Below are 14516 nucleotides of genomic sequence, written 5' to 3'. Positions count from 1 at the left end.
TGTGGGCCCACACATACAGGTGCCCACACACGTATGAACCTGCATACACACTCCAGTGATGCACCACCTCCACATGGAAATAAGAAAAAGATACCAACTCATGCACGTAAATGTCGCAATTCAATTATGTTTTGTACACTAATTGATTTTTAATTTAATACTTATTGTTTGTGTGTCTGCGTGTGCATGTAAAGTGTACACAGGTGCTCACAGAGCCCAGAAGAAGGCACAGGATCGCCTGCACCTGGAGCTGCAGGTGGTCGCGGGCTGCCCTCTGTCGGGAGGTGCTTTGAGGCTGTGAGTGGCCCTAGCCACAGATCTTCAGCTTCGCCAGCAGAATTCCTCTCCCTGGACCTTTGCTCACGTTTTCCTCTGTACATCAAGCCCTCCCTGCATTTCCAGTGGCCTTCTCAAGTACCACAGCCGTCCGTAGATCCTTAATCAGGGCTGTCTTCCAACTCCCATTAGTGACGCCCTGCTTTCCTGAACCTTGTGACACTCACCAGCTCTGCAGACAATTTACTAGGCACTTAGGATAAAGTTATCTGTGTAGACAGTTACATCTGCCCCATGACCCCTACTTGATTCTGAAGCTCCCAAGCCAAGGATGCTATGCATCTTTACATCTCGGTATCTTCACCAGTATGCATCTAATCAGTGAAGGACAAGACTCAGGCCGCCTTACACAATAAGGAAACTCAAGAGTACAGGGTGTGTGAAGAAAGAACCTGGGCTATTACAACCTGCGGACAGATTCGTTCACATCAGTACATAATGTGTATGGCTCCTCTAGGAATCACAGTCATGAAAAGACCCAGAGGAAGTAAAGGACCATCTCCCCCCACCTCTCCCTCTCCTTTCTTCCCTCCCCTCCCTCCCCCTCCCTCTTCCTTTCTCTGTGTGTGTGTACTTGTGTGCCTGCATGCGTGTGTTCTTGGGAGTGCTTGTGTAAACTCAGATTTTGTTCCTGTGGTTTTGATTTTTTGAGACAGCGTCTCTCACTGACTGCAGCTCACCAGGTAGACAAACTAGCAAGTCTCAGAGGTCGCCTGTCTCCACGTTCCCACAGCCCTGGTGCACAAGTGCCAGCCACCACACCAGGCTCTTTGCTCACACTCATTCTGCATTGGAGTTTAGGCACTCCTGTTTGTACATCAAGCACTTTCTTATGTGGCTCTTTTCCTAAGCCCTCTTGTGCATATTTTTAAGAATGAAAAGTCCTTCCTATGATTCCCCCCAGTGGACGTCTCTTTGTATCTTCTCCACCAAAACAAGTCATGTGGCCTTCCCTTAGGCCAGTGGTTCTCAACCCTATGGGTCATTGCATATCAGATGTCCTGCATATCAGACACTGCTATTCATAACAGTATCAAAAATATGGTTATGAAGTGGCAATGAGATAATTTTACAGTTGGGGTCACCACAACATGAAGAACTGTGTTAAAGGGTTGCAGTATTAGGAAGGTTGAAGGCCACTGTCTTAGCCAATCACTGACCAAGAGAACATGATTTTCTTACAGCAAGCATCAGGGACAGACTGGCCACAGGCACGGCCAGTAAACTATACAATAATATGTGTCCCGTGCATTAAAGAGGTTTTGTCTCATGCCTATACCTTCCTCAGGTCAAAATCAAAAGGATTTTTTTTTTCAGTTTCATTTTTATGTGTATGAGTGTTTTGCTGCGCTTATGTCTGTTTACCATGTGTTTACTTAGTGCCTAAGGTGTCCAGAAGAGGGCACCAGGCTCCCTGGAAGTGGAGTTACAGACAGCTGTGCTCCCTGGAACTGTAGTTACAGGTATCTGTGCACTCCCATGTTGGTGCTGGGGATTGAACCCAGGTCCTTTGGAGGAACAGCCAGTGCTCTTGACCAGTGAACCATCTCTCCGGCCCCATAGAAAGGAGATTGTTAAAAGATTCACTTGTGTCATACTTTGAACAACAATGCTCACTTGTGAGGTGTTTTTAAGAGACTGTGGAGTGCTCAGCCCTAATCCAGACATCTATGTCGCATCCCTTGCCCTGTGGCTCACAGATCATCATGGAAAGACTTAGGAGCAACCTGTGCTTCTGCACACAGCCCGGCAGGTGCACACATGAACTCACAGCCCGTGTGACAGCCTGCCCAGACCCGTGCAAGCCCAAGCTGGACCAAATTCCAGCTGGGAGCAGGAAAGGAGCCATGAAGTCCCAGCCCCTGGACAAGGAGACATTTGCAATTGATGCTGCTGAGAGAGAGAGTCAGTTTCCTTTAAAAATGTCGCTCCTGGTAAGTAACCACAGTTCGGTAGAAGATCACACATCCAAGAATACATGAGCAACTCAAACTGGACTTGATGGGTTAAAAAGAAAAACAAAAGACAGAATTGGGTAGATGTGGGGGGCGGGGATGTTGGGGGGCACCGGGGAGCACATACATGATCAGGACAGACGGAACTTTGACTCACCACGAGTTTCCCTATCACCATGATCAACACGAACACAATGATGCACAGTGGGGAGCCGTTCATCTCCTGCATGCACTCCCACATGTTCTCAATCCACTCCCCACAGAGGATGCGGAACACCACCAGGAAGGAATGATAGAAATCGCCCATGTGCCAGCGCCGCCTGCACTGCGTCGCCTGCGGAATGTGGACAGTCTGGTTGAACTTATTACCAAAAAGCTGAATGCCGACCACGGAGAAGATGAACACCACGATGGCCAGGACCACCGTCAGGTTTCCAAGCGCTCCCACCGAGTGGCCGATGATCTTAATGAGAGTGTTTAAAGTGGGCCAGGATTTGGCTAGCTTGAAGACCCTCAGCTGTGACAACAGATAACAAACAAAAAGGAAAGTTAATGTCCGCGCAAACAGGGAGCTCGTCTAGAAAGCAAATGACCTTCCTCAAGCACAGTGTTTAGGCCTTTCAGAACCTGTCGCATTCACCTGGGCCGTAGTCACCAGCTTCCTATCTCAAATTCTATTTTCTTATTTAAATCTCTGTTTTCACTTTTAAAATTTTTATTTGTATGGGTGCTTTGCCTGTAAGAGTGTACATGTACAACATGTGTGCAATATTGGAGGCCGAAAGAGGGAGTCAGGACCCTGGTACTGAAGTTACAGACAGCTGTGAGCCACCATATAGGGATTGAACCTGAATCTTCTGGAAGAGCAGTTAGTGCTCCTAACTTCTAGGCCATCTGTCTGGGTCCTATTTAAATATTTTTTTAAGTATGTTTGTTCATTTGTTTGTGGAACACATATGGTGGTTGTCCTAGTTGGCCTCAGCTGTTTTCTGAGGGAGTCTCAGTTGAAGGGTTGTCCAGGTCAGATAGGACCAGGAGGGATTGTCTTGGTTGATGAGTCCACTCTGGGCAGCATCAGCCCTATACAGTTGGGCATGTACTGCGCAAGCAAACTGGATGAGCACGGCGGGTTCGTGAGCATGACAGGCAGTAGGAAGTGTGCCTCAGTGCCTTCTGCTCTGATTCCTTCACTGTGACTGAGTTCTTGCCCTGACTACCTCAGTGATGAACTATGACCTGGAAATATAAGCCAAACAAACTCTTTTCTCACCAAGTTACTCTGGGTCATGTAGGCTCAATTTTCTTAGCAAATGTATTTTATTATGAACTTATTAATCGAGAGTACCTCACTTATAACCCGACTAACCTGAACAATACGAAAAGAAGATTAAAGAACACAATAATGAAACCATAAGGATATCAGTTCCGAGGAACAATTCTCCTGGAGTAATCAGGAGGATTTCTTCTGCTGGAACCTGGAGCAGCCAGAACCCGAAAGCTTAGCAGGAGCCTGGAGCCCTGAACCCTTCCCTCGAGCGGTTCTCTCTAGCAGAGTCCCGAAGTGGAGCAATGAACAGCTAGAACTATCCCAAGTCTCCAAAGGCCCCGCCTCTTGTTTTTGGCTCACATTTATACCTCCTCTCAGAATTTGTTCGAGGATGTTTTTCAGCTGGTTAACAACCAATCTCCCCCAATTGGTGGTTCGATTTTTAAGGGGATAAACATCACCTGCTCTCTCACAAGTCTTTTTCTCATCCCCCACTTGTGATTTAAACAAAAAACATGTTATCTCTCCTTCAGGGTCATATTGTTTTACCACAATGAAGTAACAGGATAGAACTAGAACAGTGCTTTAGAGAGAGACAGAGACACAGAGACAGAGACACAGAGACAGACAGAGAGACAGAGACACAGAGAGACAGAGAGAGACAGAGACAGAGACACAGAGACAGAGACACAGAGACACAGAGACAGAGACACAGAGACAGACAGAGACAGACAGAGAGACAGAGACACAGAGAGACAGAGAGAGACAGAGACAGAGAGAGACAGAGACAGAGACACAGAGACAGAGACACAGAGACAGACAGAGAGACACAGAGACAGAGACAGAGACACAGAGACAGAGACAGACAGAGACACAGAGAGACAGAGACAGAGAGAGAGAGAGACAGAGACACAGAGACAGAGACAGACAGAGAGACAGAGACAGACAGACACAGACACATCATCAGGCTCCAAAGCAAGCACCACTACCTTAGCTCAGCAATCTCACTATTTTTATTTTATTTTTATTTTTAAATAGAAAATATCTTGTTCTGAGGCTGGGAAGATGGCTGAGCAGTCAAGAGCACATGACTCTCTCTTGGAGCATATTCCTCGGTGGGTGGCTGGCATCCAGGAGCTCTGATGTTATCATCTGCCCCCCCAGGCATCTGCACACATGTGACATACATTCATACACATACATAAGATATTTAAAGATTATTGTTTAAGAATTCAATCTGAACTAGCTGGGCATGGTGGTACATCCTTGATTCTAGGCCTTGGGAAGATTGGGAATTTGAGGCCAGCCTGGGCTACCCAGGGAGGTGGTTGCGTGTGGGACTCTGTTGGATAAGGTTGACGTCTGACTTTTCCAGATCGCCATTTTATGTGCTGTCTGTAAAGGCGGACTCCCTTTTCTCAGCAGGGTTCCCACTTCACCTTGTAGGCATAATGTTATTGTGCAGTTTAATTCTGATTTCCTGTCTAAATGTTGTGTAAATTCTGCTCCTCAACTGTCCCCTTGATATGTCAATATAGCAACTTACAGCCAATTGAAGAGAATAGGGCTGGACTTCAGGAGTTAGGGGAGGAAGCAGGGGATTCAGCCATGGGTAGAAAAATCAGGAGGAAGGAGCTGCAGCGGAGAAATGCTACAATGTACAAGTATTGCTGGGATGTCGGCTGAGATTAAGACAAAGTAACACAGAGAGCTAAGAACACAAACTGCTCACAGCCCTGTTGCACAGCTTTAAAAACAAATATAAAAGAGTCTCAATTAATTGTGTGGTAGCCAGGTTAAGAAATAAACTAAAAGAACAAACACAGTTATATAAAAATAATCTCAACACTACCTGATCCAGCAGCCCCAGATTTTATAAGCAGTACCCTCAAAGAAGGATTACAGGTCTGACCCTTTCCTGATAAGGAACTTGTTCAACAAGCACAGGGAATTCTTTGAAGCACTCACCCTATTTTGAGGCAAGCCTATCCTCCAGCAAGTGACCTTTAATTGTATCTAGAAGTCATTACCTCAACCATAGGATAATTAAGTGCTGCCTTCTCCTTCTTGTGATAGCCCCCCCATGTGATCCCATGTAAATGAGATACAGTACCACTGTATGTAGAATAAGTATCCTGGCACCCCTAGCCCCATCAGATAAGACCCATTCACCCTCAAAACCCCTCCCCACTGCTCAAAGTTTATTTTATTTTATTTTACTTTATTTTATTTTATTTTAAAGGCTGGCTGGCATGCTCAAGGCCTCTTGCTTCCCAGTCCCCCACCAGGACCGTCCATTTATTCCAGGGGGAACCACCGCTGGATGCCCAGTGGTCAGGCATCAATGGTGGAACGGCCTTTGCAGCCATGGGAGCCGGCTCCCACACTGCTGCTAGCTTGGTGCTGACCCCGCCCCCCCACCCCCCCACCCCCCAGTGAAGCACTGCCAACCCTGTTGTGCCTCACCTGACCTGCCTGCCACCCGGCAGGTTTACACATCCACCTGCTCCCTCTGCCGCCCTTACCACAGCAGCTCAAACAAGGAGCTGTAACACTTCTGGTATCATCACATGTGGGGCTCCCAAGTCCCCACTGCCTTCCAATACCAGCAATCTCAGTCTAAAAGAGCTAAACCGTAACACTCCATGGAAAACTTATTTTCCACCTCCTCCGGAAAGACCAGGAACCTGGTGCGCCCAGGCCACGGGCCTCACCCTGCGTGCTCTAAGCCGCCTCTGAGCAATAAATAAAACCTTGAGGCTTTTGATCTCCAGACCTCTCTGTTCTTGTCTGGAGAGAAGCAGTTGCTGGACCAACTCAAAAGACAAGGGACTCAGGACACCCACCAGACGTGGGACTCAGGACACCCACCAGACGTGGGACTCAGGACACCCACCAGACGTGGGGCTCAAGACACCCACCAGACATGGGACTCAGGACACCCACCAGATGCTGAACGACAGATGAGTACAGATTTCGTCCTGGTGTTAAGGGGAGATGAATTAAGGTTCAGCCTAAGATATCTGTTGAACCCACTCACTGTTTTTATATTCAGAATGTTGTTATACAGTGAAATGAGAAAGTGGCACCGGGGCCAGGGCCAGGTGTGGTGGTACACGCCCATAACTTCAGCACTTGGCAGACAAAGACAAGGAGATCTGTAGGAATTCACAGCCAGCCTGGTCTATGTAATGAGTTCCAGGATGGACAGGGTCCTGTCAGAGGAAGGAAGAAAGGGGACTGGAGGGAGAGGAGAGGAAGAGGAGAATGGTACAGGTGAAATGACTCAGGGGAGAAAGGCACTTCCTGACTTGGATTTGAGCCCCAGCATCCGCAGGGTAGGACATCATCATCAACTCCTGTAAGCTGTCCTTTGACCTCCGCTTGTGTACGACTGCACACATGCACCCACACATAGGCACACGATAGAAGTACATTTAAAATGTAAAAAAAAAAAAATTAATTAATCAAAAAAGGAAAAGAAAGCGCCTTACCACTCTGAAGGAAGCCAAGAACGAGCGATTGCTCTTATCCAACAGGTTGTTGTAAAGCACATCAGCGAGACTCAGAAGAGCAACAAGGCTGTCAAATATGTTCCAGCCATGCTGGAAGTAGTGGTAAGGGTCCAGCGCAATGATCTTCAGACACATTTCTGCTACAAAAATCCCAGTGAAGACCTGCAGTGGGGCAAAACACAGCCGGAAACTAGCTTCGCTTTGGAGGCTCCTGCTTAAGGGTGCTCAGAGCGAACCACAGCAGTTACAAACAAGTCGTTAAGGCTGTCAAGGCCAACCTAAGGTCCCGGCACCTGGCACACAGGCCCAGGCTGCTGCCTGCACTACCACAGCTGCGTGGCACCAGGAGGTGCTAAGAGCAGCATCTGCTGACTGCTGGGCCTGGGCGCGGAGACCCAGATCCCACCTCCAACTCGATACCTGCCTTAAACTATCTTATTACTTACTTTTTAAGTTCTCATAACTCCTTCCTGTTCATCCTGCCCCCCCTTGCTGCACCCCCCCCATTCCTCCTGCTCTCTCTTGCTAGCCTCCCACCCCAAGAAAAATCCACAAAACTGGAATTTCCTTATTTTAAAATTTAAAAAGTATGTATTGTATTGCACTTTACAAGAAGATTGGCCATTTCTTGTAAGATTTTCAATCCATTAATCCATTAGCTAATTAGAGTAAAGCACCCACTCACTAATTGTTTGTGTTTCTGATATATGAGAGACCCATTTTCCCTTGAGAAAAAAAAATGCTTCCCACAGGAAGCGTGAGTGAAAGTGAACAATTGTTCAAAGTACGGCTTCCTCCCTACCTTAGATTTAATCGAGGCTCAATCTGTTCAGTAAGAACCAGTGACACATAGTGACAGGCATCCAGGAAGTCCACCCCATCCTCACTCTCTTGGGAACATGCCTCCTCCCTACACACACACACCTGCCAGGCCTGGCTCATCTTTCCTGAGAATTTATCTACGGATCAAAAGTTGCATTGGTTTATGACGCATGGTGTTCTCAGAACAGGGACCACGGAGCTCACTACTGTGGGTCTATGGAGATGTTTTTCCCCCTTGGGGGCGAAGAGGATGTGGTGAGACAAAGTCTCACGTAGCCCAGGCTAGCACTGAACTTACTAAGTGACTGAAGACAACTTTGAATTCCTGATCCTCCTGCCTCTACCTTCTGAGTGATGGGATCACAGAAATCATGGCCAATTTATATAGCGGTGCTGGGGATTGAACCCAAAGCTTCATGCATGCTAGGCAGGCTCTCTACCAACTGAGCTACACCCCAGCCATGATTAGCATCCTCTTAATTTTCTCCAACACTCAGAATGTTCCTTTCAGGATTGTCTACTATGGCTTCTTCTACATGGCTAAAGAGGCCTTAACTTGCTAGAAGACCTGTGGAAAACCATAAAGGCGACCCGTGCAAAACTCAGACCCAAAGTTGTCCTTCGCCTTCGTTCCATTTACGGGAAACAAGACTGCAGTCTGGGTCATGTTACTGAAAATGCTTGCACTTCAACAGAGTTATGATTCAAAATACCTCACGTGTTTCGGGAGCCTGATCTTACCCAGTTTCCTATTTTCAGTAGGGTTATAAAAACATCATCCATGTTGTGGTGCTCCATGGCCAGGAAGACCGTGTTAACGATGATGCAGATGGTGATGGCCAGCTCAGTAAAGGGGTCTGTCATCACGGTCCGCAGGACCTTCTTAATGCACAGCCACTGGGGGCTGCAGTCCCACACCAGGTACTTGGATGCCAACTGTTTCCCACATGGGAAACAAGGTTCCTGGCTTTTTTCTTGTTCTGGAAGGAAGAGAACAGAAAGATGACTGAGGTGCTTGCTCTGAACCAGACTGGCTGCTCTATGTCTTTTTGTCCACATGTGTCCCCTGCTCTCTTTTCCACAGGAATGTGTGTGTGTGTGTGTGTGTGTGTGTGTGCACACGTGTGTGTGTGTGTGCGTGTGCATGTGTGTGCGTGTGTATGTGTGTGTGTGTGTGTGAGAGAGAGAGAGAGAGAGAGAGAGAGAGAGAAAGAGAGAGAGAGAGTGAGCTAGCATGTGGCAAAGTCAAGTATCTAAGACACAGAAACAGAGGCAAACACTGATTAGCTATGATCCAGAGAGAGAAAGAAAGAAAGAGAGGGAGACAGACAGACAGACAGAGACAGCCAGGGAGGTAGACACAGGCTCTACTTTCTTAAGAGAGTCTGTGGTGATGGTTGTAGCCACACGGGGGACAGCCAGGGCTTAGGAGAAGGAAAGAAGGTCAGGCAAGTCAGGGACAATTGAAGGTGCCGTGATGGTCAATGTGGACTATCAATTTGGAGGATTCAGAAATACCAGAGCACAAAAGGGAACAAACTTCTGGGCATTTCTGCGAGGGAATTCCCAGACTAGTGGAGGTGGGAAGGCCTACCCTAAATGTAGACAGCACCATGACATGGGACAGAGAGCTGGACTGCAAAAAAGAAAGTGAGCAGGCCAGCCACCCTCCCGTGTCCCCGTCGCCTTCTTGACTATAGTCACAATGTGACCAGTTGCCTCTCATTCTTGCCTCACCATCAAGGAGTGTACCCCCAAACTGTGAGTTCCCAAAACTCTTCCCTCCTTTCTTGCTTAAGTTTGCTTTTGTCATGTTACTTTGTCACCAAAATTTTCTTTAAAAAGCAACAGACGAAGGTATTTTGTCAGCTGCTTGAGCTCAGGCCTTTAGTTGCCTGCAGCCCTGATTTGCTGGGTACCGTTTCAGGGACCAGTGCAGGCCAAGTACGGTCATTTAATAAATCAAACATGCTAAAAACCCCATCTACTCCCAGCCTCCCATGCTCTTGAGCGTATAACCTTTTCCTGGAGCTCCACTGTTTGCTGTTAATCAGAGCTAGCAGAGGCTCTATATGGTCTTTGGCCCACACCAGATTCCTGGCTCTAAACTTGAGGATTGCCTCTTCCTGGCAAGGTCTTGCAAGCCCTCTTGGCTGTTGTTGTTCAGAGCTCCTGAGGCTGGCCAGCCTGCTGTGAGACACTGTCTGCGCTCTCAGGTTAAAGTCTCTTCTGACCTCTGGCCAACTCCCGCCCCGGAGGCCTACTTGGGCAGGGCAGCAGAGCTCTCAGGAAGGCCCGCTTCCCTCTAGCCACTTTCCTTGCATGCTCCTGTGACATGAGGGGAGTCTGTCTTTGTAGGAGGCCACAGTGGGTTGGTTCCCACTGAGTGTCCTCTGTAGAGGGCTTCTAGAGGGACTCGGGCCAGAGACACATAAAGAAGTCACTCTCCTGCAGTGGGAACTTACCCTGCATGGTGATGGTCAGGATGCTGACTGCGCTCAGAGCTCTCTGCCTGTGGAAGGAATCCATGTTCTCACTGAAGAGGTCCACAGGCAGGTTCTGGGACAGTCGTTTCGTTTGCTCGAGGAGTTGTGGCTGTAAGAGAAAGCATGGTGGCCCTTCTAAAGGTCAAATGAAGATGCCGAGCATCTTACACGGACAGGCTCACTCTCTCCTCACAGCGTGTTAAACGTTCAGTTTCTTTGTCCACGTGGAGTAGACCAGAGAAATATACTTTGATCACTCATTCTTCTCCTACCTGTGCATTTCTAGAGTCTGACCTACAGAAAATCTGTTTTATTCACTTTCAACCAAGAGCAAACAGAACTCTCTACTTTGATGGTAAGAGTCATGTTTACCAGTGAGCACCACCCATGCCTTACTTCTTTGTATACATGGTCCCCTCCGTGTATTTGCTGGGATGCCCCATGGGCACCTCAACACTGGCTCACTAACCTAGGCGTGGTGGAATTCTTTCTTTGATCTGTCGTTGGTGGCCTATCTGTGTAAGGAGATGTTTTAGTCTCACCAGGGAAAGTTACATACACACTGTTCCAAAACGGAACTGGCTGCCTTTTCCTCCCGTAAAGCATGTCCTTTCCTGTCTCAACAAATCATCAACTCAATAAGCCACAAGCCCTGTTCAACTCAACCGCCAGACATCTCCTTCTGTGGGTGAGTTGGCTCATCTCTCTCCATCTTTGTTTTTAGCTATTTCCTACAAATTCAGACACTCTTTCCCTGAAGAAGGAGGGAAGCACGTAAAGCCAAGGAAACCCCCAAGACGCAAGAGATTTGAAAGCTAAGAGATCCAGGAGGCTCAGTCAGGAAGTTTAAAAAAAATTTTTTTAAATTTATTTTACATGTGTATATGTCACAGCACAGGAGTAGAGGTCAGAGTTCAACTAAAAGGGGTTGGTTCTCTCCTTCTATCCCATCATAAGGGTCTCAAGGTCGAAGCTCAGGTCGTCAGCCTTGGGAGCACAGTCCCTGACCCGAGGCAGCTTACTGATGAACCTTCATGGATGGAAACACAGTAGACAGCTGCTGGAGGAGCAGGCTCTGGCTGACCACAGTTGCGCATGGATTTCCAGGGTTACGGCTTTTGTGGACCTTCACTCACACTGGGGAGGGCTTTTCCATAAGACCCCATGTGCCTATTGAAAAAAAAAACCCAACTCACTGACTCACTAAGCTAGGCTTGGTGGAACTCTTTCTTTGGTCTGTCACTGATGCCTACCTGGGTAAGGAGATGTTTAATTCTCCCCAGGAAAAGTTAACACATTGTTCCAACCCTCATGCAAACTGCCACCATCTCTTGTTCAGGTTACCGTGGCAACATCTTAATTGGTTTCCTCTAGTTTCCTCTAATTCCCTCTCTTCAATGTGTTTAGCTTGTTGAAAAAGAAATTTCAGTTTCAGACCGTGAGCTTTAAATCATTACAACTAGGCTCAAATATACCTTCATTAATAAAACAGCAGCCATTACAATCAACGTGTTTGTGTCAACAAGAGCTAAGTTTCTTTATCCCCGTAGTGTGCAAATGCCTGCTTCAGGGTCCCACAGACTCACAGAAAGCGTTGTGTGCATCCTGCTGGCTGGGCAGGCATTTTCCCTACAAAAAGGTGTCAAGGTGCTTGAAGATGTGACAGAAGGTTGGCGAGATCAGACGAAAGCGACAAATGAGACAGATTTTTGATGCCATATTTGTTTAACGTTTGAAAGGTTGGTTGTGTGATGTGTGTGTGGCCAGGTGCTGTGGAGAACTTGGCTCTTGCCGTTGGCTGATGGCAGCAGCAGGCAGCGTGGTTTTGGGTGCACGACCTATATTGAGTGCACACCTCAGATGTAATGATTTCGCCTCAGGAGACTAAACAGGACCCGACCGTCAGCAGACCACCAAAGAGGGCCCAGGACCTCTTTTTGGGGGGCAGGTTTGGCTCTTTAAAGTGCCTTGTCATCACCTGTCATCACTGGTTGCTCTATAACATCCGCTGGTCCTCAAATGTCATAATCCAATAAAGAAATGGTCTGTGGTTGTTGTTGTGTAGCATGAGAGTGCAGAAGGACATGGCTTTCAGATTTTTTTAGTCAGCTCATGAGGCACCGTTCTTCTTGAGTCTTGAGTCAGCTCTCCAATGTGCTTTGGGTGTCAGATGGCCTTAATGCTCCACACTGAACCCACAGACAACCTCTTCTCAAGCTGGTAGAGGACGGACTTTGATAGCTGATGGGCTTTGATGGTTGCTGTCAATCACTCTTCATGTCCACGTTCTTATCTCCTTTATGAGACTTGCTGGGCCACCACTGCACTGCACTGCACATCCACGGGAGTCCCTTGGTCAGTCATTGATGTCACAAGCCATTTCTGTTGCTTTACAAGCCATTTTGAAACCAAATAAGAAAACCGTTCAAAGTTTCATTTTGAAGGCAGTGGTTCTCAACCTGTGGGTATTGACCTCTTTCGGGGCGGAACAAGCCTTTCATATGGGTCAGCTAAGACCACGAGAAAGCACAAATATGTACATTATGGTTCCTAACAGTAGAAAATTTACAGTTATGAAGCAGCAATAAAAACAATTCCATGGTTGGGGTCACTACAACATGAGGATCTGTATTCAAGGGTCGAAGCATTAGGAAGGTTGAGGACCACTGATATAATGTAAATATAAAATATGCACGAGTAATAAACCATTAGCAAGAAAACATAAGGCAGGAAATGAGCACTAAATCAATGTATATCAGATCCTTGCTCGTTAAAATTGTGTTCCAAGCCAGGTGTGGTGGTGCACGCCTTTAATCTCGGCACTCGGGAGGCAGAGGCAGGCGGAGCAATGTGACTTCGAGGCCAGCCTGGTCTACAAAGTGAGTCCAGGACAGGCAAGGCTACACAGAAAAACCTTGTCTCAAAAAATGGGGGGGGAAGGGGGGCGATTGTATTCCAATATCAAGCAGTAAATTTCAACAATGCAGAATCATAGTTACTTTTGTATCAACCTACATTCAGGATTTTAAAAACATACATTTGCAGTTTTGTCTGGTGGTGTGCATCTTTAACTCCAACACTTGGGAGGCAGAGGCAGGCCGATCGATGTGAGTTTTAGGCCAGCCTGGTCTATAGAGCAAGCTCCAGGACAGCCAGGGCTACATAGTCAGACCCTGTCTCAAAAAACAAAAACAAAAGCACAGTTTGCTCTCTCGCTTTAGCCCTTCAGAGCTTCCTGCCTCTTATCATCGTCATACAGACTGAGTGAACCCGTTGGCTTGATTTTTAAGACCTTCTGTGATTGCTCATCTTGCCAATACAAGCTCTTGCTTACCATTCCCCAAACACACACACACACACACACACACACACACACACACACACACACACACAGACTTTCGTGGTCTGTGTTCTCCTGTCCCAGGCCTTGGCACCTGTTGCTCTCACCACTGCCAGTGCCCTCTCTTCCTTTGGCCTGATGACTCCCACTGGGCTTAGACATCGCCCTCCTGGGAATCTTTTCTGATTTGCTAGTAATTCACTACTCTCCCTCCAGCTCCAGTCACTACTAGGTTGGTTTGTACCAAACAGATGCTGTTGGTTGCCCTATGCATAGGTCTTAGGGTGTTACCTCAAGCATCTCCTCTGGTAGCCCCAAACTCTTCTTTCCCATTACACAACAAGTAAAAAAAAAAACAGCAAAATTATGTATGATCACAGTCCCTAGCAGTCTGTAACCAATGATGGATTGACATGGGGTTCAACCTCCAGCTACCGTAGGTGGCAGCAGCTATGTAACGTGCTTTGCTGGACTCCTTCCTTTCCATACACACACCTTCACACACACACACACACACACACACACACACACACACACACACACACCACTCCTCTCTGCCAGGTCCAACTGCTCAAGCAACCTATGTGCCATCTAATGCCTTTGGCTTTACTTCAGAGTGAGCCGGTGGTGCCCTTTTCAAACTGTCTGTGCCAAAGGACACACCCTTCTCCCATCTGTGACTAATCTAAGAGTACCGTTTGGCAGACCTCAGAGCAGGCTCCCTTGTTCAGCTTTTGCCCCAACCTGGCCTCAATATACACTGGACAATGGCCATTGCCAGTCCAAGGTCAGAAA

The 14516-nt window shown here is 47.4% G+C and overlaps 1 protein-coding gene across 1 annotated transcript in view; it reads right to left on the bottom strand.

Annotated features, from left to right (window-relative positions):
* SCN11A (sodium voltage-gated channel alpha subunit 11) overlaps positions 1-14516 on the bottom strand; it is a 75639-nt gene that overhangs the window by 27912 nt on the left and 33211 nt on the right. Inside the window, exons 12-15 of the mRNA XM_084754902.1 lie at positions 10361-10490; positions 8637-8875; positions 7053-7235; positions 2449-2808 (exon numbers count right to left, since the gene is read on the bottom strand). Coding sequence (XP_084611028.1) covers positions 2449-2808; positions 7053-7235; positions 8637-8875; positions 10361-10490 — 912 coding nt within the window. The remainder of the gene's footprint in view (positions 1-2448; positions 2809-7052; positions 7236-8636; positions 8876-10360; positions 10491-14516) is intronic.

Source organism: Acomys minous (assembly GCF_964271855.1).
Source record: "Acomys minous genome assembly, chromosome: 13".
Lineage (NCBI taxonomy): Eukaryota > Metazoa > Chordata > Mammalia > Rodentia > Muridae > Acomys > Acomys minous.
Note: the sequence above shows the minus strand (reverse complement) of the source record. Positions and strands in the feature narration are given on the sequence as shown.